The following is a 23,520-nucleotide window of genomic DNA, read 5'->3' on the forward strand; positions in this document are numbered from 1 at the left end:
AAGTTTAGTGCCATCTAGCGGTGAGGTTGCAGATTGCTATCAACTGAAACTTATCCGCTGTGCTAAGTATGTAGGGGAACTACAGTAGCTGTGGTAAAACATGAATGACTCTGTCAGTGTTTGATTTGTCCGTCCTAAGCTACTGTAGGAACATAGTGGACACTGTGGAAGAGGACCCACTCTGTATGTAGATATAAATGGCTCAATCTAAGGTAACAAAAACATTTCTTAGTTTTAGGTGACCATAAACTAATGAAAACACAGTCATGAATATCATATTCCATTTCTTCTAATTGATGCCCCTAAATCCTACACCTAAATCCTAAATCTTGGACATTTGAGATAACCAGTAAAATTCTCATCATAATTTGATAAATAAATATCAAATTAAATATTTAAAGATATTAAATAAGGTGTACTAGAATGTTCCCAACAGACACACCAAGACTGCATCAAATACAGTGTTTTTCAAGAAGAATTTACCTTATTGCATTAATACAGCTTGAAAATATGTTTTTTCTAGAGTTTTTCTATAATGTAGACCAAACAACAACCACAGCGTATTTCAAATGCCAGAAACAGACAAAATCCGGTGTTGTATTTGGTTTATTTCATTGATTTCATCTCCTGTCTTATAAACCAGTCAGCAAAGCAGTCTGAAGTCACAGAGACAACCCTGATTGTTTTCATTTTTCCATTACTACTTTGTTTAAGTCTCTTCTTTTTCTCCAAATCTAAAATCTTAAAACTCAAAGCAGGATACTTAGAGATGAATGTGATTCTGTGCCAAAATACACGGTTTCGGCTGAGTCGGTGAAGCAGCTGAGGCCTGCTAAACCACACAGAGTGCTAAAGAGCTCGGTGACAGGGTGATGGTGGGGACTAATGTGGCGACTGCGACTGCAGCCACTTAAATGCAGACTGTATGGTGTGTGTGTTCCCAGTTCACTTCCAGTCCACGAGTCCATTCCTTCTGCGGGAAAAAGCAAAGCTCGAGACAACTGATGCAGAGAGGTGAGGTGGGCGTGACAGGAAAGAAAGAGGGGGCGGCTGTCGGGGTATGTTGGCAATGAAAGAGAGCTTGACAAGAGAGTGTGTGTGTGTCTGTAAGGGTAAGGCTGTCCCCGCTCTTTTCCCCTCCACCTCACCGAGGCTAAGGCAAACAAAATGCCGGCTGAATTAAAAACATAAAATTACAAAACAGAAAGAGAAAAAAAAAAAACATTAAAAAAAAGCTAAATAAGCAAAGCAGCAGCCCCAGAGAAGAGGCACATTGATGGTGATACTGCACCAAAACAAACAGAAAAATAATAATCTGAGCCCACCTTCTTAACTGTAACACACTGACATTTACATCAACAATGTCCATGATCTCTGGAGCGACAACACATCCGGTTATGTGACTGACCACACTTGTCCATCATGCTGCAGACACTGGGGAGGCTGGCAGTTGCTTGACATTGGTTTGAGGTGGCTCATTACGTACCTGAGCGAGATTTAGGACACAGACTAAAACTTGACACGGTGAGCACATACAGGTACACAGTTAGAGAGAGTGTCACAGCTCCGGTGCCACCGACTAACATGCGACTCACGTTATGCCTCAAATGTTGCTAAACAAAATCAAACCAAATAAGCCTGGCAGTAAAATCAAAACTCAAAGACAGGGAAAAAAGAAAGCTCACAGGAGGTTTTATCAAAAAGAAAGATGGTCCAAACAGTGAGGCAGGCGGGTGATCCCTGGTGTGATGAGTCACTTAACCTCAAAGTTCTCTAAACCTGCTGTGCTGTGTGCTCAAAGCTTGTCTTGACTGTTTGGAAATAAGAAAGCTGCCCTCACTGTGGTTAGATAAGCAACCAGGGTCAACTTCAATTTACACAGCCAGAAAAAAGATGGAGTGGCACACAAGGGCCAAAATCAACAAACAGCGGGTTTCTTGGGACCAGTGCACTCGTCTAAAGCAGGCAAAAAAAAAAAAAAAGCATTTGCAGGACTTCTTTCAATATCTTTTGCTTCCACAGGGTGAAGATTTAGACATATTGATAAGCAGAAAGTTAAGTCAATCACAGGAGAATCAATTTCATTGATATCTTTCCTGTCACTAGTGTGAGTATACGAGTTAAAAATCCAGTACTCCAAGTGAATAAAAAGAAAAACTGGAAATGGGTATTTGTATTGCTATACTGTGACACCTTTGGACGCTGTAGGACAGATTCTGGGCAAATACAGCAGTCTGAAGCTATTGATGCTGCTTTCACCTTCAAACTGAAGCACTATTTTCTTATCTTCAGTGCGCTCTTAACTCAGAAACGTCAGGGGAGGAGCTTGAGGCTGAATCATGTTGGGGTTTTATTGCTTTCCAGGAGGGGTGGGCAGGTACCGCAGGCTCCCTGGAGGTCTGGGTGCTAAGCTTTTACCAATCTACCAATCTCCTCACTGTGCTAAATATAAGGTATGTATCATCCTCGGGGCAATGGAGGGTTTCCCTTTTTACAGGCGATAGGTTAAAAAACAAATAAACCAACAAAAACACCCCCCTGAGTCACAACAAAGGGGCTTGCATGGAAAATATGATTATGTTTGGCACGCTGGGGTCAGGGAAGCAAGGAGCATGGGAGCAGGCATCTTTTTTTGGGCATCAATTAAGTCCAAGGCTATTAAGGCCCACTGTGGGGCACATCTGTGCTATAATCCACTTTAACACACACACGCACACACGCACACACACAAACAAACACTCATCATGTCTGCCTGGTCGATGTGTCAGGCCAGAATGAGCACAGTCCTCCATCCCTGGGTCCCAGCGATGCAGCAAAGTAGCAAAACTCTGCGTCCTTCGGCTGTGAGACGGCCTTTCAAATGTATTCATAAACACACAGCGGAATCCAGCAGAGGGTGAGTCTGTGTTTCCTGCATCAGTGAATGTGTTTAAACAGTGTGTGTTGTCCTTTGGGCGACCCCTCCCCCCCAAAACCTCCCCTTCGCCACCTCTAGGTTCGCTGTGGTCACAGTTCGTTCAGGTAGTGATGCTCGCTGTGTGGCGAGGAGGAGCCCCAGTGAACGGTGGGTACCACTTCTTTAAAATAGAACCTCTAATCTTCTGTATACGCTATTTAAATATACACACTCCTCAGCACAGCCAAGTCTACAATCATTAGCTTCATAATAATATGAATAAACAGTGATAATAATAATAATAATAATAATATATATATCGTCGTTCGTAGCATGAGTTTTTGTCAGCAGCCATCACTAGAACATTCAGGGTGGTAATTGCATATGTACAACAAAAATGTCATTTACATCCTGGAGCTGGAGGCTCAGGGTCAGAAGTCATATGTGGTGGTTTTGTCGGGGAGGGGTGGAGGGGGGGTGATGAATGCTGGTGTGTTATCTGAGCCTCTTCTCTGCTGAGTAGATGGACATGTAGTAGTCGTTGCTGCCTACTGCCAAGTGGGGCTGGAGGGAGACAGAAAAGAAGGCAGATTAAATGGTCTTGTTTATCACAGGTGGAATGATGTGTGTGCATTCACAAAAACTGAGCAAAAGCAAAGTGTGTACCATAGCAAACACAATATGTTGATCAAATACAATTTAGAATACAGTCCATGTCAGTATTTCCTTTATAAATGCAGTGGTAATTTATTAATTATTAATGTCTGTTGATCAGCTTACTCTATGGATAAATACTTCTAGAAAACCTTCTCTTAAGACAATAGAGGAACCATTTGTGTATCAATTATGTGCAGTCATAACAGTCTATGATGACAATTGACCTATGGCTAAGTCCCGCCCTCAAACACAATGAGCCAATCACAGTGCGTATAGCCATTCCCATACACTCAGACATTCTCTGCCTGAACGTTCATTGAAATGCATTACAGAAAGTCACTTTCATTCAGTTTTATGAATTTTTTCCGAGATCTGAAGTTTAAAAATGGTCAAACGGTGTGCATGGGGTACATGCAACTCCGACACAAGGTATCCTGACAGGCTGGGCGACGAGGCGTATTTTTTACCCTTTCCTAAACCACATCTCAACCGACCAAAGTGTCTCCTTTGGATAAAGCTGTGTGATAAGTTAGACCACAACATCAACTCAACGTGAATAAGATTAACAATGATGTCTACATCTGTTCTAAGGCAAGACAGCAACATGTTTAAGGCAACGTATTGTCACTTTGCTGGAAAGAAATATAAGTTATCTTTAACATCTCTAGCTAACGTTAGCTAAAGTTAGCCTAATGTTATCTCCTAGCTGCATTGGTCATCATGTCAGCTTGTTTGCTGGGAGTTCATTAGCCTATTTTGTTCTAGTTTTGTACTTTGGTGATCGTACATCACTGTTAGCTGTAGTCCAAAGGGCTCTAGTTAAGCTAACGTTAACTTCTGGAGCTTAGCTTCATTAACTTATCTGTAATCGCAGAGATAACAAAGGTTGGCAAACGTTATGCTGAATGACTCAATGTAAATACTGTAGCACCAAACTAACGGAGAGACACTCTTGGTAAAGATGGTAAAAAGGCCGTTATCCTTTCTCATATTCTGAGCTAAAAATCTTGACTTAAGTGGAACAATGCTGGTCCTCTATCTTGTTGTCTTTGATGGTGAGAGCAACGAGATGCAGTTTATCACGCTCACACTGGGACCTGTAAATAGTACCTTAGGGATCAGAAGTATGCTATCAGACATGGTACTTAGACCCCTAGGTCCATTTAGTGTCTCTACTTTAAACAGTACTCTTAAGGCCCGAACATGTCCGCAGTCATTGGGGCTTTCATAGTCGAGTGCACTTCCGCGTTGTAGTTTCCTGTAAAAATGTCTGTGAAAAATCCCTGCGATGTGAAAAATACATGCCGAGCAGTCACTGGTGCGTGGAGCGGAGTCCGCACGGTAGTAAAATCTGAGCTTTGCGCGCACAGGGCTCGTGGACGTCCACTTTGAGTCCGCGTGGACCTCCGCGGAGTCCGTTCCGCGTACGTTCCGCCCGAGTATGTTCGGGCCTTGAAGTGTGGGTGGGGTTGTAGTCACAGTGAGTTGCAGTGAGTCTCTCTCGATGGGATATTTTAAAAATAGTGGGTGTGTGCATTTAGTCCGTCTTAGGCAAGTGCAGGGGGTTAGTGTTGCCACAGCCCACAGGAACTACGCTCTGTGATGTTTTTTTTCCCCCTCCAAGTGAGGATTAGAATATATGCATTTCACATAATCCGGTCGAGAATACACATTTATAAACATCTGAAGCTGCACTCATAACTAAAACTGTCATCCAAGAGAGACAATATAAACTAATGGGATAGTCAAAGTTGTTATATTGAAACTTAAGGTGTACTGATGGATTCAGCTGCTGCTGGAGGCAGCAAAACAGCCTGTCATTTTATAGTTAAAGTTCACTAATGTATGTAAAACTCTCCACAGTATGAACAGTGGTTACATAAGCTTCAAAACCAGCAAAAACTCAGCCCTGAGCAAGAGCGACCATCCTCTATTGACCAATCAATGGACTGCAGTGTTTCTAGCTCCACCTTTTAGTACCAAATCTGTGTGCTAGGTACACCAACAGAGGGGTGACCAAAAAAGGGGGCGGTACAGAACGGTTCCATTGGTACTATCCACAACTTTTCACACTGGAAACAGGAAAAATGCACACCGAACTGAACTGAACTTTACCGGACTGCTTGGTGGGAACGGCTATCGCTTTTAGGCCCGGTCAGAAAGGACTGATGGCGAGGCAATACAATGTGTTTGAGAAGTACAGAGCTTGTGACTTGATACTTGTTTTACTTTAGTTTTGCTGTTTTTAAAAATGGTTCCATGTACTCAGCTAATCAAAAATGTTAGCTGTTTTTGGATTCTTTGTTCACCAAAGGCTTGCAAAAAATTTAAGTTAATGGCATGAATAATTAATATATAAATGGTAATTCTGTGGTAGAAGTATTCCTTTAAAATGCTATAATTTTGAGGTACCTTAGGTTAGGTTAGTATTTCCATTTTACTCTTCCTTATACTTATTCTTCTCTACATTTTAGAAGGAAATACATATTGTACTTTTTACCTCGCCACAGTAATATAGCAACAATACTGTAGTAAAAGTTTTTTAACACATAACAAAACAGTTTGCAAAATATCATGCATTAATGTAGATCTACGTACCCATACTCCAGTAGCTCTGAAATATTTTAAACTACTAGCCTAGGTGAACAACTGCATAAATACTGCTGTGGTCAGTGACTGTAAGTGTAAATTTACCCAGTGAGGATGGAAGGCTAAACAGCTGATGGCCCCAATCCTTTGTCCCATGAAGCCGTCATAGTACTTTATGTTGCTGATCACATCGCCGTTAGCGTTGTAGACTGCTATGAACTGGTTCATTGACCCACTGGAAAGAAGTGGGTAAAAGAGAGAGAGAACAAGACATACTGTAAAATCATATATGCTGTGTGTAGTACAGTGATTTCTTCTGTGGTGACATGTAACCTTTGGGATGGATGTCTTATGTCGTGTATTGACCAGTTAAATTTGTTGTGTTTGTCGAGCCAATTAAAAACATAAAGAAATTTGGAACCAAGTAAAGAAGACAGAAAAGGAACCATGAAGGAATTTGACGTTCACATTGTGGACATTTGATGAGCTTATCTAGGGGCTGGGACCTGCATCTACACAAACAAACTCACCAAGCAAACAAGTTGGCCTGTGGATGGATGTCCAGGGCCGTTAACCCCTTCACTGTCTGCAGCACGTTGATAGAGTCTGGTGTCCGAGGTTCAAAGAATCGAACGTCTCCGTTAACACTGGCGGGGAACATCAAGGTTAGTAAAGGCAGAAAAAAAGACTGTGAATCTTAACAGGCAAAGAAAGAACAAACCTGACACTGATAATGTGTCCGTCCGTCTCCTTCTGTAGATGAGCTTTGACCACCCAGGCTCCGTGCTCCCTGTAGGTCATCACACGACTGCAGAAACACACAACAGACAGAACAAATGTCAGAAAATAGTACCAAATTTCAATCCTCTTGCCCAAACCTAACCAATCCAACCAACAAAGGCAACAAGTACTGGCCAGTTAGAGTGGGGCAGGTTATACCTCCACCATCCTAGGAAACACAAAGTCATGTCACAGACAGCGTTGGTTCCCTTGTTGCGATCTCGCCAAAGAATTTAGTGAGTACATCTTAAAATGAACAATACATTCAGAAACGGTCACACAGCAGAGGGGACCTGTTTTCTCTAGAGCTGGATTCGCTCAAGTTGCAACAAATGATCGCCAGAGTCGACAAAAATCAATGATCATATTAGCTGTTACTTCACGTTATGAGCTGTAATGCTATATATTTTGAAATACATTTTCTCTTGATAAATGAATTGATGCTGTTAAGAGTAACATCAGAAGATAATAAATAATATCTCAAATCAATCCGGTTCACATGTGCCCTAACTTTAAAATCTTAAACGCTGCATGGTGCATGGTTGTGTGCACTGCACACAAGGTAGAAGTGACGCAGTGAAGCATTTGGTACTTTGTATATCACAAAAACATCTACAACTCCTGTCTGTGTGTGTGTGTGTCCACTGTGGGCTGCATTTAAATTAACTAGTTATGGGATTGTCTGATCTCATTTGAACTTGACCTTTGAAAAAAAAAAAGTGACATCCCTAATAATTAAAGCCACTCTGTTGCTATGGTAACCCGTTTGGTCCATGATGACAGGACTTGGTTTCAGTTGAAAATTCTTCTGTATCAGCAGGAGAGTTCATTAAAGACGTCTTTTTGACATATTCATCTTTATTGTATTTATTGTTAGTTAGCACATGCATAAAACAATCTCAAGTTAAATTTAAATCTGGTATCTATTAGCTGTCAATAAATCAATGTATTTGTCACATGAAATCATATAAAATCATGTAAAGTTACAGTTGACCAATATATCAATATCATAGTAAGATATGAGACAAGATATTTTCTTAGATTTTGGATATCATACGTGTTGTCTTTTCTTGGTTTTGAAGGCTGCATTACAATAAAGTGCTGACATTTTCTTAGAACAGAACAGAACAGAATAGAATATATCTTTATTGTCCTCCAGGGGTGAAAATTTGTCTTTGGCTCACCAAACACAAAAGACAACATTGTAAAAGCAGGTAAATAGTTAGTAAAACAAACAAAACAGTCATTGCAGAAATACTTAACACATTAACTCAGCTCAGTGTCTGTCTATGGTTTAAAGCTCATCTGTCACTGTTGAGTTAGGGATATTGATGGTTACTGATGGATATTGATAACGATATTTGACTTTCTCCAAATAGCCCTGCCCTACATAAAATCATTAAACTACAATTCCAGTGTTGTCCCAAATAGTTGATTATTCATTGTTTATTTATTTATTCATTTTTATTATACATATACATTTATCTCATCTTAGCCTATGTTTAGTGTTTTTTTTTTTTTTTTTTTTTAAATGTAAGTTACTGCTGTTTTTATCTCGATGGCGTAGTCCCAAAAAGCACTTTGTAACTGTGTTTTGAAAAGTACTATGCAAAAAAGTTTATTATCATTATTAGTTACAAGCAGATGAACCAAGGATGAATGATAAAAGATCTGGTTCAACATTAAAAGTAATTACTTTCAGAAAACTGTGAAAAATGCGGGACCTACAGTTTGAATTTTAGGACACAAAGAAACTATGGCTCAAATTGCTTTTGAGGACTGGAATCATCTGAATGGATTCTTATTTTTATTTTGGAATAATGAAGTCTCTGTATTGTTTTAAATTGATTTAAGAACTGTCTGTGTGTATGTGCTAAAGCCCTTCCCCTCATATGTCATGTGGAACAGGGGATTAAAGTCTTAGCAAAATAAATAAATAAACAAAAATAAACAGCAGTATAAAACACAAAAGCACGTCACCTTCTGCTGTAACATGTAATAAAGGAAAGAAACCACTGGGCGGCATCATGGGACCATGACTGAAAAAAGCATTAACTGCCTCCTGGAGAGATGTAGGTGGCTCTGAGGCCACCCTACAACCACCTTTTTAGAGCTAAGCTGCACCTGACTACGCACCACCCATAATGCACTCTATTAGTGTTGGTCAAATACATCCTGACTACATGTGTGACAGGAAGTGCATTCAATCTCCCCATATTCAAGGACAAAAAATTTATTTATGACAATTAATAGCAATTTTAGATCATCAGACACTTTGTAAACTGCTGCACACAAGGCATACAAATCATTTCATCAAGAATATTCCAAACATGTCCTGTATGTGCCTGTCTGCTGGTCCTAGACTAATTTCAGTGGGAGCAACATACAGTAGTTGCTAAAAGATGTACCTTCATGCCTGAGGGGAACGATTAAATTAGCTTTACTTAAAGATTTATGGGCCACTACACGGTTTAACTGCTTTGTTTTTCCCCCTTGGGTCTGAAATTAAAATAATGTTTAACCAACTGGGGAGGGGGTACAGTGCCACAAGGGTCCATTAAAAGAGGTGGCAACCTCAAAGGGAGATTTACAGCACACTATATATAATAAGTATAGATTAGAGAAGTGAATAATGTAGGACTGTGTAGAAGTTAATGCCCACAGAAAGTGCTGTGTGTGTTCTTCAATGTGTTTAAATAATGGTGAGACAGTTAAAGAAAAAAAGAGCTGGGAAATTAAACTATAAATAAATAATCAACTTAACCTCGTCTGTGATCAGACAACCGTGAGGTCAGATTGAGAGAGAGAGAGAGAGAGAGTGTTTTACCATTCATTTGGACCCATCCTTCTGTCGAATACGCGTACAGATCCATCACCCAGACCGGCAACAATGAGGGAACGCTGGGAGTCACAGGAGAGGCTGGTCACACAGCTGTCCGCTCCTGTCGGGATGTCCTGGTGGACACACACAAACACACACACACACACACACAAAAAAAATCCCCATAAATGGCTTCTAAAGCAAACTAGCAGGGTACCACTGTCAACACAACTCTCATCTCACATTAACCCTTCACTAAAATCATCATTCATGCGCTTTGTTGAGGGTTGGCTCATTTGAATTTGGCCCCGGCATCAATATGCAGCCACAGGCGAGGCTGGGCCATTTGCACTTGTATTAAGTCCATCCATCAAGACAGTGATAAGCACACCAAGGACCATTACATGTGTAAAAACAAAGAAAGAAGAATAAGAGGAAACGGCACTAATGGTGCTGGCTCTGCCACAGACTTCCATTAGTTCACTTCATTTTCATTAGTACACTGCGTACATTCACACCAAAAGCTAAAAAGCAGAGTATCATTGACATGATTTATTCGTGTTTTTGTACCATTTATTGTTATATTTAGTATCATGTATGGTATTATTTATTTGTGCTTTGTCTGATGGAAATTATTTGGGGGGGGGGGGCTTGCAAATTATTCAGATTGCCACCTTGGAACTACACCTGTGTTTAAAGAACTCACATTAAATTAACATCATAACAAACATGTTTTTTAAGTGCCTATGCTAAAACCTATGTTTTTTTTTTTTTAGCATTTTAACTTGTTTACATTAACGGGATAGTTTGGATCTTTTGAAGTAAGGATGTACAAAGTACTTATCTATAGTCAGTGTGTTACATACAGTAGATGTCAGTCAACCCTAGTTTGGAGAAGCAGACAGGAGTACTGACACAGACTCTAAGCAATGTACTGCTGTACCTAAAATAAAAATTAATATTGGTTTAAGTACATTATACTGAGCTTTTTTCTTTTTTTAACCACTTAACCTTTACATCATACAGTGATTTCCAACAGGAAAGAGAGGCCACTATATCGCTCTCTTCAAAGCCACTCCATTGAGAACAGTCATTTAACATCGCTGAGTGCAGAAGCTGCTGGTTTACCACTGCCTTGAACAGTTAGTTTGTCTTATTCTCTGACTATGGTTTTTAAAAGGGTTAGTTTGGATCACCCACTATACATAAAAACAGACAACGCGTCTCCACTCACCCCCGATGTACAAAGATGACGTCAAAATATCCCTAACTATCTGCCTCTAATTTCATTTGTTTCAAGCATTATTGGCAACACCTCTGTAAGGTTTGTTAACAGAATTTAGATATGATCTGCAACTCCAGAAACAATGACAACACTTTTAGCAGTAGTGCAGTGGTATGTGTAACCCTCGCTCAAACAAATGACCATCAGAGTGTTCTTTACAGACACCAAAAGACATCAAACCTGAGTAAAGACTACACTGTAAACCCATACGCGCTCACACAGCTTTAAATTTTTTTTTGGAAAAAGCTTGCAATCAAAACTTTTAGTTTAGTACAATACAGTAACATATGCTGCATGTCATCCCCCCACTCTCTGTCTCCCCATTTCAAGATGAAACAATCTTTTAAAAAACATAACTTTTTTTGATGTGTAATCATTTAGTTCTATGTCCTATGAACATAAAAACATTGAGTACACATTTATAACATGTTTTTTAAAATTTCATTGAATTGCAAAAATACACTGTGGACAGGTGAAGTTTCTCAATTACTAGAATAAGGCAAAGAGTAGAACTCTGAACTAGGAAGCGCTCTTTATTTCACCTCAGCACAACTTTATGTTAGACACTCTAATATCCACACAGGCAGAACCTCACTAACTGTGTATACGACTAAAATCGTGGTGAAAAATATCTTTAACCACAACATTAACGCCACTGTGATATACATAAACATGAATCACTGTGTAATGGGTAACGTGAGTGATTTAGAACATATTAAAACATAGTTTTCCTTGCCTTATAGCCTTAAACACATTGTCTCATGGCATGCTGGGAAACTCCGTCCATTTAGCCCCAACACGCCGCAATATGTTAAGTGCATGATAATAGTGTTGTTTACTGGCTTTTAACTAATTAGCTAAAACTCAAAAATGTTTGGCTTAACATAAAAAAATGATGTCAAGCTCACAAGGGATGACTTTTTGTGTCAAGTGAACATAATGTTTTTATGTCATTTTGAAAATCCGGGGCATTTGTGTAGACTTGTCATGGATGGACTGGTGTTTACAGTGTAAAAGGATCATAAATTGAAGAATTGATTCATCGAGAAACAAGAAGATCTTTAGGCCCGCAATGCCTGAATGCCAACTTTCTCATCAGCTAATAAAAAGCTACTAAATGTCATCTTTACATTGAGTTCGAGCTGTATTTATTGTGAGCTTTTAGAGAAAATCAGACATGCAAGAGGATACACTGAGTACAATACTGTACCTGGACTTTCATCTCCCTGTCTGTGTCCCAGATCCTGACGACTCGGACATCTCCAGATGTCATAAGGAGACCCGTCTCCTGTTCCCAGTCCACCACCATGCCTGCACCTACAACACAAGATGACACAGAAGTTATAATGCAGAGCATGTACACTTAAACATTCACCAGGACTGTGTGCTGTTATGTCATTCTGTTGTGTCATTCAATCAAAACAAAACAGAAGGCGTTTTTTTTTGTATCATCACCATTAATAAAAACATTGAAAGATGGCCAATATCTGACATATGACTATAAAATATTAAATTACTGAGGAAAAACTTGTAAACAATGTGTGAACAGCGGCTTCAATTGACTGTTTTTTAACACAGTTAATTTTATTTATCAGTGAACCCTCATGCACATTAACCCACACAAACACAGCTGTTAAATACACCCAGCATGTGTTGATCAGCCTAAAACACAACACACACAATCTGTTGGAGGTTTCAGAAGGCCCTCGCTGCCACATGTAGCAAGTCAAATGACAGATTAGTGCAACAGCTTTCTGCACCACTGGGTAACTAAGAAATACACCACAAAGGACTGAGCAGGACCAGAAACATCTTTCTGCAGACTGCAGGTGCATAAGCAATACCTTTTCGTTCAGTTATATATCAAAGTTACATATCACAGTCACCAAGTCTGTGTTTTTCTTTCTAAAAGTTCCACATTTCTTTGTGTATAAACGTGCATGTCACGCAGATGGAAGCATGGGTTAGCATTTTGCATCCTTCCCGTCAAGCTGACCGCTGGGAGATGCAGACACTGACCCTGGAACAGAGCCCGTCAGCAGATTCTGGCTCAGATGAGTCAAATGGCACTCGAGTGAGAAGTGAGGAGGAAAGAAGCTGAAGACAGCAAGACTCTTCATATGTTGGCAGTCACAGCAGGAATCAAGCGAGCGGTGCCATGTCAGCCACACTTGCCCTGCTGGCTCAGTGATGCCTGGCGAAGGCCTGTGGCTCCAGCCTAAAGGCGGCAGTACGCTTCAAAAGAAGCGCTTGCTGGATCCCAGATCAGTGTCTGAAAACCCACATTCTGACAATCACTTCACAGAGCAATGGTGCAGCCAGGTGTTTAGAGGTGAGAATGTAAGCAGGGTTTAAATTTAAGATCTCTTTTTTCATTAATCACACAACCATCTCAAACGTCACAACATAAACATTCTAAATGGTACCCTTTGTGTTTCCTGTTGAAATGTTTTGCAGCATATGTGAATGACATCAGCTGACAGGAAGTAAACATGATTCCAAGCTGCTGCCTTCCAATGCAATTCTAGTGAAATGGTCTTGTACACATGTTAATTTGACTGAAATCGTACTTAATCAAATTTCTCAAAGTTGGACTAACACACGCAGCAACTTCTTCTAGAAAGTGGCAGGACAGCTGGACGAGGCTCGATTGTTTGATCGGCAGCATAACAGGTCAACCAGAAAAAAGGTCCAATACTAACAAGCTGAAAAGGGGCATATCTCTACATACTTCAGTCAATAAATTGTTTCCCTTCCTGTGCTTGTACACAGGGACAAAGCCAGTAGTCCAATTAAATGGTTTAGTTGAGCAATAACCGTAGCTTGACTTAACTGTGCATGTAAACGTATGTAGTGTCTAAATCTGCGTCTATCTGATCCAGCAACCAGCAGTTATTTTAGTAAGAAATCTTAACTTTTGAATTATGGTTTATCTATTTTTATTGATGCTGAATTGACAATCGACGTGTGTCGCCTTTTATCTTGTGTTCAAAGAGTTATGTATTTTTGTGGACACGTAAAGAATTGTTAATATGTTGTACTTCTTAAAAGGATTTTGGCGTAATATTTTCCACCAGGAGCAGGATGGGGAATAACCTCAAAAGGGATCTAGTTGTAGTCTTGCATAGTGACCCTGCAAGATCCCCAGTCTTTCAAATTCTTAATGTGTGTTACTAATACTCACACTGTCTTTGGATGTGAGAGGGTCTCAGTCTTTTCAAAGTATTCTAAAAGTCTTCTAGTGTCTGGTAGGCATTCTGGTCGCAACCCTTTAAAGACTGTTAAATGCTTTGGAAACAACAACTAGTGTGAGTGGACCTTTATTTTGTCAACAACACTAGGATGGAACCTAGTGGCTACACAGCTGGGGAATAAAATAACTGGACCATCAGCAACAATTGGAGAACCACATTTCCCACAAGCTACCATGTTGAGAGGAGTGCAGATTCTATTTCGACAATGGATGTTTATGTGATGAAGGAGAGGGTGTTAAAGGGGCAGGCAGAGACTCCAAATGCACATGAAAACACTCCGTCGCTTTTACCACAGCCGCAATGCAAACAACATCCTCTCTCTCCTCTTGAAACTCATTTCGCTTCATTTCATCCCTGTCCTCCTCCTTGTTCTCTCTTAGTCACTTCCTCCTCTTGGTTTTTCAAAATCAATAACCATCTCCAGCTCACCCACCTATGTCACCACCTCTCTTTATGCATTCACTTCATTCTTTAACTTGGCTTTTCATCCTAATTGGCTCCTTTTACACAATTTTGAGATGGAGTGAATATGATCTCCATTAGTGTGCTCTCCTCTGGCCTCGCAGAACAATAGTAAACCTGTGCATCTTTCGTGATCCTGTCCCACCGCTCATCTCCTCCATGTGCCTCCTTTATGAGTCGTGACTAAGCTTCACTTTCTTCAACTGAACCACTGCTATCAGGGCTTCCTACTGTTCTACTTGGCTTGGGTTGTCAGGAAATCCCAAGCCCCCTGTGGAGGCATCGCATCCTCCACTGTGACGTCATCCTGCCTGCTCAGGCGTCACAACGTCACGCTGCTGCTAGCGTGGGCACATGTGGGGGGATAGCATGCAGAGGGAACCACTTCACAGGACTGTGCTCAGTCAGTGACACGTTCACAGTCGCACGGTTGATGCTGGCTCATTTCAGAGGCTGTGAGAAGAGAAGGAGGCATTCCCTTTGAAGCTGGCAGCTCTGCGAAGAGGAAATCTGGGTTACAATGAGAGGGGTGGAGAATGGAAGATTCTCCAACACAAAATGTGTGCATGTATTTCCTCTAAAATAAGAAGCCCACATTTGATCCTCCCTTATGCATCATTATCTTTCCCTGTGTCCTCCTATAATGAGAAATCAATTAAGGATTAAATATAAAGTGCATGAGGGGAGATCCCCAGGAGACTATGCGCTGCTAATGGTCTAATCATCTCTGTGTTTTGGTGTCTATTATAAGCACTACCAGATTGCTCTGGAGCCAAAATAAGATACTGGGCTCCTAAATATCCTCTGTTCCTTCCACTCTATGCAATGGGTCCAGTTTCTTGGTGCTGGAGCCTGACTCTGTGTCTGCTATGTGGTACTTTGATTAAACATATAAAGTAATGAAGGACTTAACAAGATGAATGCAAAATGAATCAGTGTGCTGAAATGAAAACAATCTCTGTACACAAGTGTTTTTGCACCATTTCAGACAGAATCTCTGTCCATGCTAACACGCCTGAAAATGCATATCACATGACTACTCATGTTCGCTGGGCCAGGAAGCAGACTGTCAACTCCATGGTTGGTTGCTAAATTACAGAAAATACTGCAGAGATGGTGAAAAGTAAGACCAGACATTCCTGTGCTTGGATTGATGGCGAGGTGAAACAACAAATACATTTTTCCCAAAGATGGTTTTTGTCATTTAAGGTACTTTTTATCACGCTGCTGTATGTTCAAGTGATCGTTTTTCTGATTAGTTTGGTTTTAATTAGTTATCTGATGCTGTAAAATGGGGATTTTACAACACGATTGACAACTGACATTTGGAGATGACACTACTGTGGTAGGTCTGATTGACCATAACAGTGAAACAGCCTATAGAGCAGAGGTGTCTTTGCTGACAGAGTGGTACGATGCTCATTCAACAACCTAACCCTCAATATCTCCAAAACCAAGGAGATGGTTGTTGATTTTCGCAAGAAATTCTGCAAAGCTCTCCATCCCTTGGACATCAAAGACCAAACTGTTGAGAGGGTAGACAGTTTCAAGTTCCTTGGGACTACCATCTCCTCTTGTCTTAAATGGGACATTAATGCCAGCCTGACTGTCAAAAGAGCACATCAACTCCTGTTTTTTCTAAGACAGCTTAGGAAATTCAAGGTATCTAAGGCTGGGATGCTCCATTTCTACAGGGCTGTGATACAGAGTATCTTAACTTTCTCTGTCACAGTGTGGTATGGAAACTGTTCAGCAGATGACAAGACTGCCATAGATAAGGTTGTCAAAATACCATCAAAAATGATTGGTCTAGACCTTCCCAGAATTAGTGACACCTATAACACCCGTCTTCTTAAAACTGGATAAAAGATCATAAATGACCCATCTCACCCTGCAAATTCCCTTTTCATCCTTCTACCTTCAGGTAAAAGGCTTAAAAGTATTACGTCCAGAACCACCCATTTTTTAAATAGCACCTACCCTCAAACTGTGAGGGCTTTTAATGGTCATCAGTCCTCATTTCCTGCACTGCTTAGGTAGCTATGTCTCCCTCTGGGTCCTCCTGAATGCACTAGCACTTCATGTCATATCTGTTTTATGTATTTTTTTTTAACCATATTTATAACAGGTAGTTTTATGATAATCTGTTTTTATGCCATAATGTATTTTAATTCTCTAGTCTGTCATTCTGTCCTGTGCGTGGGTCTTGTCCAAATGTTGTATTTTGTTTTTGTACTCTTTTGTGTGGGCCTCACACACCAAAGTGAATTCCAATCGATGTTTTTTTCAAAGTGGCAATAAAGACTTGACTTGAACTGTGTGAGCCAGCTGGTGGGCCTTATTTTAGTGGGTCTGGTCATTGTTTCTATTTGAGATGAGTTTGGAAGTGAAAACAAAGACAAAAGGTATGTTTATTTTCTCATACCTTTATTCAGTGCATTTCAATGCCATTAATGGAAACTTGAATGAGACTTTAAAACTACATTTAACTGCTGTCGGTCACACAACCCTCACCTTGCTGGTTGTAGGGTTTGTTTCAAGTGTCCTCCCACTTTTTCGGACTGATTTTCTACTTTAATTTTGACCTATTTAACGTACTGTGGATGTGCACTCAGTTTTCCATTGCAATCAGAAAGTAACATTTTTGGTGTGTTCACTTTTGTTTTTATCTCCAAATAAATTGGTTTAGATAATTTAGTTGGCTTTCTGTCTTACTGTGTGATTGCCGATGTTTCTTGCTTTTATGCTGTAATGATGAGCCATATTTCCAGAGATCAGCAGTGGTCCAGTGGACCACGCTGGGACCTTGTTTCGGAAAAATACAGTAGTTAATGCTGAGAGACAAATAGTTTTTTGATCCCATATGAGTTGTGCTATGAATAACGTGTTTGTCAATTTAAAAAAGATTTTGTATGTCAATAAAGTTATTTTTTTCGTTAAGCTGTTGAAGTATAACATTCAAGCATGAGTATTTAAGTATAATACGGAATTAGAATAACTACACTAGTTGCACAAGTGCTGTCATACCTTTCGTTCTTGCTGACACGGCGATGCCCGTGTGTTTCGTACCAGAATATACTCACATGAGCAATGGGTGTTGCTTGTTGTTTTGCTTCCTGTTCTTTTGCTTTCTGATTGATAAAAACCAAGGAGACGCTGGATAAAACATGTCAGGTTAGATGATGTTACCTAGTTAGCTATCTGGTGGTAGTGATGTATATCGTGCGCGATGAGAGATGAAGTTCATTGAGCCATTTCACACAAAACTAAATGCGCTACGACAAACTGCAACTTTCTTGACTTGTAAATCTATCTTTTAAATTGACAAATATCATGTGTAATTCATGGCACAACTCGAATGGGATCCAAAAATTATTTGTCTTTCACTGTTGACTGCTGTATATACAGTACAGGCCAAAAGTTTGGACACACCTTCTCATTCAATGCGTTTTCTTTATTTTCATGACTATTTACATTGTAGATTCTCACTGAAGGCATCAAAACTATGAATGAACACATGTGGAGTTATGTACTTAACAAAAAAGGTGAAATAACTGAAAACATGTTTTATATTCTAGTTTCTTCAAAATAGCCACCCTTTGCTCTGATTACTGCTTTGCACACTCTTGGCATTCTCTCCATGAGCTTCAAGAGGTAGTCACCTGAAATGGTTTTCCAACAGTCTTGAAGGAGTTCCCAGAGGTGTTTAGCACTTGTTGGCCCCTTTGCCTTCACTCTGCGGTCCAGCTCACCCCAAACCATCTGGATTGGGTTCAGGTCCGGTGACTGTGGAGGCCAGGTCATCTGCCGCAGCACTCCATCACTCTCCTTCTTGGTCAAATAGCCCTTACACAGCCTGGAGGTGTGTTTGGGGTCATTGTCCTGTTGAAAAATAAATGATCGTCCAACTAAACGCAAACCGGATGGGATGGCATGTCGCTGCAGGATGCTGTGGTAGCCATGCTGGTTCAGTGTGCCTTCAATTTTGAATAAATCCCCAACAGTGTCACCAGCAAAACACCCCCACACCATCACACCTCCTCCTCCATGCTTCACAGTGGGAACCAGGCATGTGGAATCCATCCGTTCACCTTTTCTGCGTCTCACAAAGACACGGCGGTTGGAACCAAAGATCTCAAATTTGGACTCATCAGACCAAAGCACAGATTTCCACTGGTCTAATGTCCATTCCTTGTGTTTCTTGGCCCAAACAAATCTCTTCTGCTTGTTGCCTCTCCTTAGCAGTGGTTTCCTAGCAGCTATTTGACCATGAAGGCCTGATTGGCGCAGTCTCCTCTTAACAGTTGTTCTAGAGATGGGTCTGCTGCTAGAACTCTGTGTGGCATTCATCTGGTCTCTGATCTGAGCTGCTGTTAACTTGCCATTTCTGAGGCTGGTGACTCGGATGAACTTATCCTCAGAAGCAGAGGTGACTCTTGGTCTTCCTTTCCTGGGTCGGTCCTCATGTGTGCCAGTTTGGTTGTAGCGCTTGATGGTTTTTGCAACTCCACATGGGGACACATTTAAAGTTTTTGCAATTTTCCGGACTGACTGACCTTCATTTCTTAAAGTAATGATGGCCACTCGTTTTTCTTTAGTTAGCTGATTGGTTCTTGCCATAATATGAATTTTAACAGTTGTCCAATAGGGCTGTCGGCTGTGTATTAACCTGACTTCTGCACAACACAACTGATGGTCCCAACCCCATTGATAAAGCAAGAAATTCCACTAATTAACCCTGATAAGGCATACCTGTGAAGTGGAAACCATTTCAGGTGACTACCTCTTGAAGCTCATGGAGAGAATGCCAAGAGTGTGCAAAGCAGTAATCAGAGCAAAGGGTGGCTATTTTGAAGAAACTAGAATATAAAACATGTTTTCAGTTATTTCACCTTTTTTTGTTAAGTACATAACTCCACATGAGTTCATTCATAGTTTTGATGCCTTCAGTGAGAATCTACAATGTAAATAGTCATGAAAATAAAGAAAACGCATTGAATGAGAAGGTGTGTCCAAACTTTTGGCCTGTACTGTATTTCTTTCCAAAATGAGGTCCCACTGAGTACAATGTTTTTAAAGCCAGTACAAAAGATTGGAGAAACTAAAGACAAAAGATCCAAGTTGTAAATAATTACTATCCTTTGGGTAATAAGGCAGGACCCACCATGGGCCCCTACCATCAGCTGACACTGGTTTTGGTGCTTAACAAATGGTCCATTAAATTAGCACAAACCAGTTGACACGATTAAACCCTGGGCTTCTGGTCCCTGGAGTTGTGGGGGCCAGGGTAACTGCCCCCTTAACCCAGTTCTGTCTTTCTATCCCTCTCTGGCTCTCCCTCCAGCCACCCTCTCCCTCTCACCCTAAACTCACTTCATCCCAAATCTTTCCTTGTTATCGTCTCCCCTTTCCTTCTCCACTTCATTAAATCTTCCAATAAGAACAGTTTGCTGGGAGTTCAGGGGGTCGGAGCTCACAGATCTGCAACCTTAAACCCGACCCTTCAGTTCTGTCTCACAGGGTCAACACTCAGCTGCTCATCACGGGATACAATTCTGCCTCAGAGGGCACCTTTGTGGGCCTGAGCGGGTCTTAGTTACCCACACAGAAATCAATATGGACATGGAGATTAGAGATGTGAGAAGGAAGGACTAGAGCAAAGGAGTGTGGGCAATGTTTCCTCAGCTGTAAATCCTACCACCTTACAGAGGTGGAGGTATAGATAGCTTCTATCTACGCTCTCTCTTTAAGCCTTGTCTCTTTCTCTTACTGCTTGGGATCAGATGTTCTTCCCCTATAACAATGTCAAAAACAGTAATGATACTGTTCACAGAATGGCTTTTCCCTTGCTGAATCTTAGACAAGGAAAAAAACAAGCTACTTTTAACATCACTATCAGCTGGGCTGCCAGCAGTTGTGGTAGATCATCTTGTTCCTGCGCCAGTGTGCCGAGACAATCTAACCTAATTTGAGATATATTTATCTATTCCTTTGCATGAATATCTTTGTTTCACTGTTCTTTTTTTTCCTCTGGAGAAGGCGCCTTCCTCTGCATTCTTATTCTGCGCTATTATCTCCAGTGATGGACTAGCTCTCCCACACACTGCAGCTCATTAAACCAGTGCTGCGGCCTTCCTGGTACTTCTCCCCCCTCAGTGTGTTTTCCCCTCTCTTCCCTTCATCGTGTTTGCTTTGAAAAGGTCCTCCAGGACTCAGGTAATAAAGAGTCTCCAGGATTACCTGGGACTTGCCCAGCAAGCATGTGCCTCAAAGAGAAGATGACGTTATTTTTGGGAGTGCTCTGACTGGCATCCCTGCTTTAGCATTTGTACAACCTTTGAAGGCTGAGGCCTGACATTTGGAGAGGTAAAAGGCTTTGACCTGCCTGGTTGGCAAAGACCTTGTGAAATGAGGTGTAACCTACATGACATTAGCACTTGCTGACCTGATGATTGTGGACAGGAGACTAACACTAATTTCCTACATAATTTTACATAATTCACAAGGGAGATCCCCAATAGTTGGAACTGAACACATGATTTAGGCGACTCGTACAAAATCCATCAAATCACATTGCAAATTAAGCCTTGTTTCTACCAAGCAGTCCGTTACGGTTTGGTTCAATTCAGTACACATTAGAACGGCTATTTTTCTGTTTCCAATGCGAAAAGTTGTGGATGATACAGAACTGTCCTCATTTTTCATCACCTCTCTGTTGAGGTACCCAGCACACTGATCCGGTACTAAAAGGTGGAGCTAAAAACACAGCAGTCCGTTGATTGGTCAGCAGAGAACAGTTAGCCTTGCTCAGGGCTGAGCTGTGGCTGGATTTGAAGGTTATGTAACCACTGTTCATACATGAGTAACCATGTATGTTCATACATCAGTAACAACAACCCCGTCTACATTTAAGAGTACTGTCTGCGGTGGAAACCCGAAACGCATCTATGGTCTAGGTATGTCTGTAGGGGCTACTTTTAGGTCTAAAGATACTATACCAAAAGTTTCTGGTGGAAATATGGCTTTAGTGATGAAAAGGTCAAATATGGAGGAGGGGCCGAACTTGCAAGAACTCTACTATCTAACATTAAAAAGCAGTTCACACATCTGTCTCTTCTGTAGAGGGTTTTCTTTGATCTTTGCTTCAATTTCACACTGCAAAAAAGCCATAACAATCTGCAACTGGTGTAGAGGTCTGCATGAGCCTGCCTGTGCCTTTCAGATCCGACTAGATTCAACCAACCTGGTCCTGACGAATCTGAGACTCAAACCTGAACCAAGACCAAGGTCATATTTTTGTTTTCTGTCAAATTACAAACATCATGACCTAACACACGAACAGGTTTCTGATATCTAAACTGGTAATTTTTGATCTCCTGCATTCCTGCTATAACATATATGGTAAAGTAAGTTTTTGTCTCTTGTCTACTTGGTGCTACTCTTGACCTACATTACACTGAAACCCCTTGCCCTGCATCCCAGTAAGGGCTGCAGACAAAAGAAGTGAGTCTGCCTTGGGGCTTTTTGTCTCATTTTCCTAAAACTTCCAAGTCACGTGCCCATCTCCAACTTCAAACCGAGTCCCTGGTTTTTGATTTAGCAAGTTGTCAGAGCCCCGAATTAAACAAGGCACCAAGCTGTGCAGCAAAATGTAGAACAGGACACAGTCTCTGTCTCCCTAAAGCCAAAGAGGAGAGGGCTGCCTGCCCTATTTTCACTTCTGCAGCCAACAGACAAGGATGAGGAGAAAGAAGATAACAGAAAATAAACATTTCTAATCTTGAGCAACTGCAGCGATAGGAATAAGTAGAGGGTGGGGACGGAGGTAAATGGGCAGAAAAAAAAGAAAGCTGAAACATTATTAACACAATGTGGATCAGAACTTAATTAGATCGACCCTCAATCTAATCTGTAGAGATGTCTGTGTGCTGTGCAGTAGCCTCAGGAATAGTTTCTCCAGTCTGTGCCACAGTCTCCTAATTTCACCGGTTCCCTCTGGACTTTAACAGGCTAATCCCTCCGGCGAGACGGACTGGGTGGCTCTATGCTATTAAAATCACACAGCACCGCAACACTCCCAATTAAACACTGACACCTTTGGGACCAGCTTAAAAAAGTGTACTTTTTATCTACACAAGAGGAGCCATTTTGAGGTTAGTACGAGTCATAGGTGCAGCGCCTGCTTGAGGATAGACCTCGGCCTCACCAAAGGCAAGAGATATTTTCCCATTCTTTAAATAAGCACCTATTCAAATGGAATTTCGTATGTGGATTTAAAGGTGCACTTAGCGATTCTAATGAAGCACACTTTTTTTGTTAAATTCAGCAATTTTCTCTTCACAGTCTGTGAGCTGTCTGTTGTGTGTGTGCACATTAAAAATATATCTAGTCTTCATACACAGCTCTATATATCTGACTCTGTAAAGGGGGAACCAACAAATATAAAAGGAATGTCCAATGTCTTACCTGATAATGTCAACTACATGCCAATCCCTGCAGTAAGAGGGTTGAAATGGGGGTGAAATGCGTTGCAAAGTCATCCCTGTGGGCAACTGAGCACCATCAATGTATGTCCACTAAAAGTACATGTTTTTGCCCCTGACAGGCTCGGACTGTTATTCTCAGTGTCTGACAACATTAAGGAGAGGGTCATTGCTGAGTCCAAGTGGACATTTGTGCCAAATTTGAAGAAATTCCCTTGTGGCGTTCTTGAGCTATTGCGTTCACAAGCACGGTATGGACATATGTACACACTAACCTACAGACGTAATAGGGA

At 41.0% G+C, this 23,520-nt stretch overlaps 1 protein-coding gene across 4 annotated transcripts in view; it reads right to left on the reverse strand.

Annotated features, from left to right (window-relative positions):
• Positions 1–588: 588 nt before the first annotated feature.
• The window catches only part of rptor (regulatory associated protein of MTOR, complex 1), a 287,229-nt gene continuing 264,297 nt past the window's right edge, over positions 589–23,520 (reverse strand). For all 4 annotated transcript variants that reach the window (XM_049571490.1, XM_049571494.1, XM_049571491.1 and 1 more), the window contains 6 exons: positions 12,239–12,345; positions 9,750–9,877; positions 6,864–6,950; positions 6,673–6,789; positions 6,248–6,377; positions 589–3,460 (listed from right to left, as the gene is read on the reverse strand). In XM_049571490.1, coding sequence (XP_049427447.1) covers positions 3,392–3,460; positions 6,248–6,377; positions 6,673–6,789; positions 6,864–6,950; positions 9,750–9,877; positions 12,239–12,345 — 638 coding nt within the window. In that variant the 3' untranslated portion in view covers positions 589–3,391. The remainder of the gene's footprint in view (positions 3,461–6,247; positions 6,378–6,672; positions 6,790–6,863; positions 6,951–9,749; positions 9,878–12,238; positions 12,346–23,520) is intronic.

This window comes from Epinephelus fuscoguttatus, linkage group LG3, assembly GCF_011397635.1.
Source record: "Epinephelus fuscoguttatus linkage group LG3, E.fuscoguttatus.final_Chr_v1".
In the NCBI taxonomy this organism is placed as follows: domain Eukaryota; kingdom Metazoa; phylum Chordata; class Actinopteri; order Perciformes; family Serranidae; genus Epinephelus; species Epinephelus fuscoguttatus.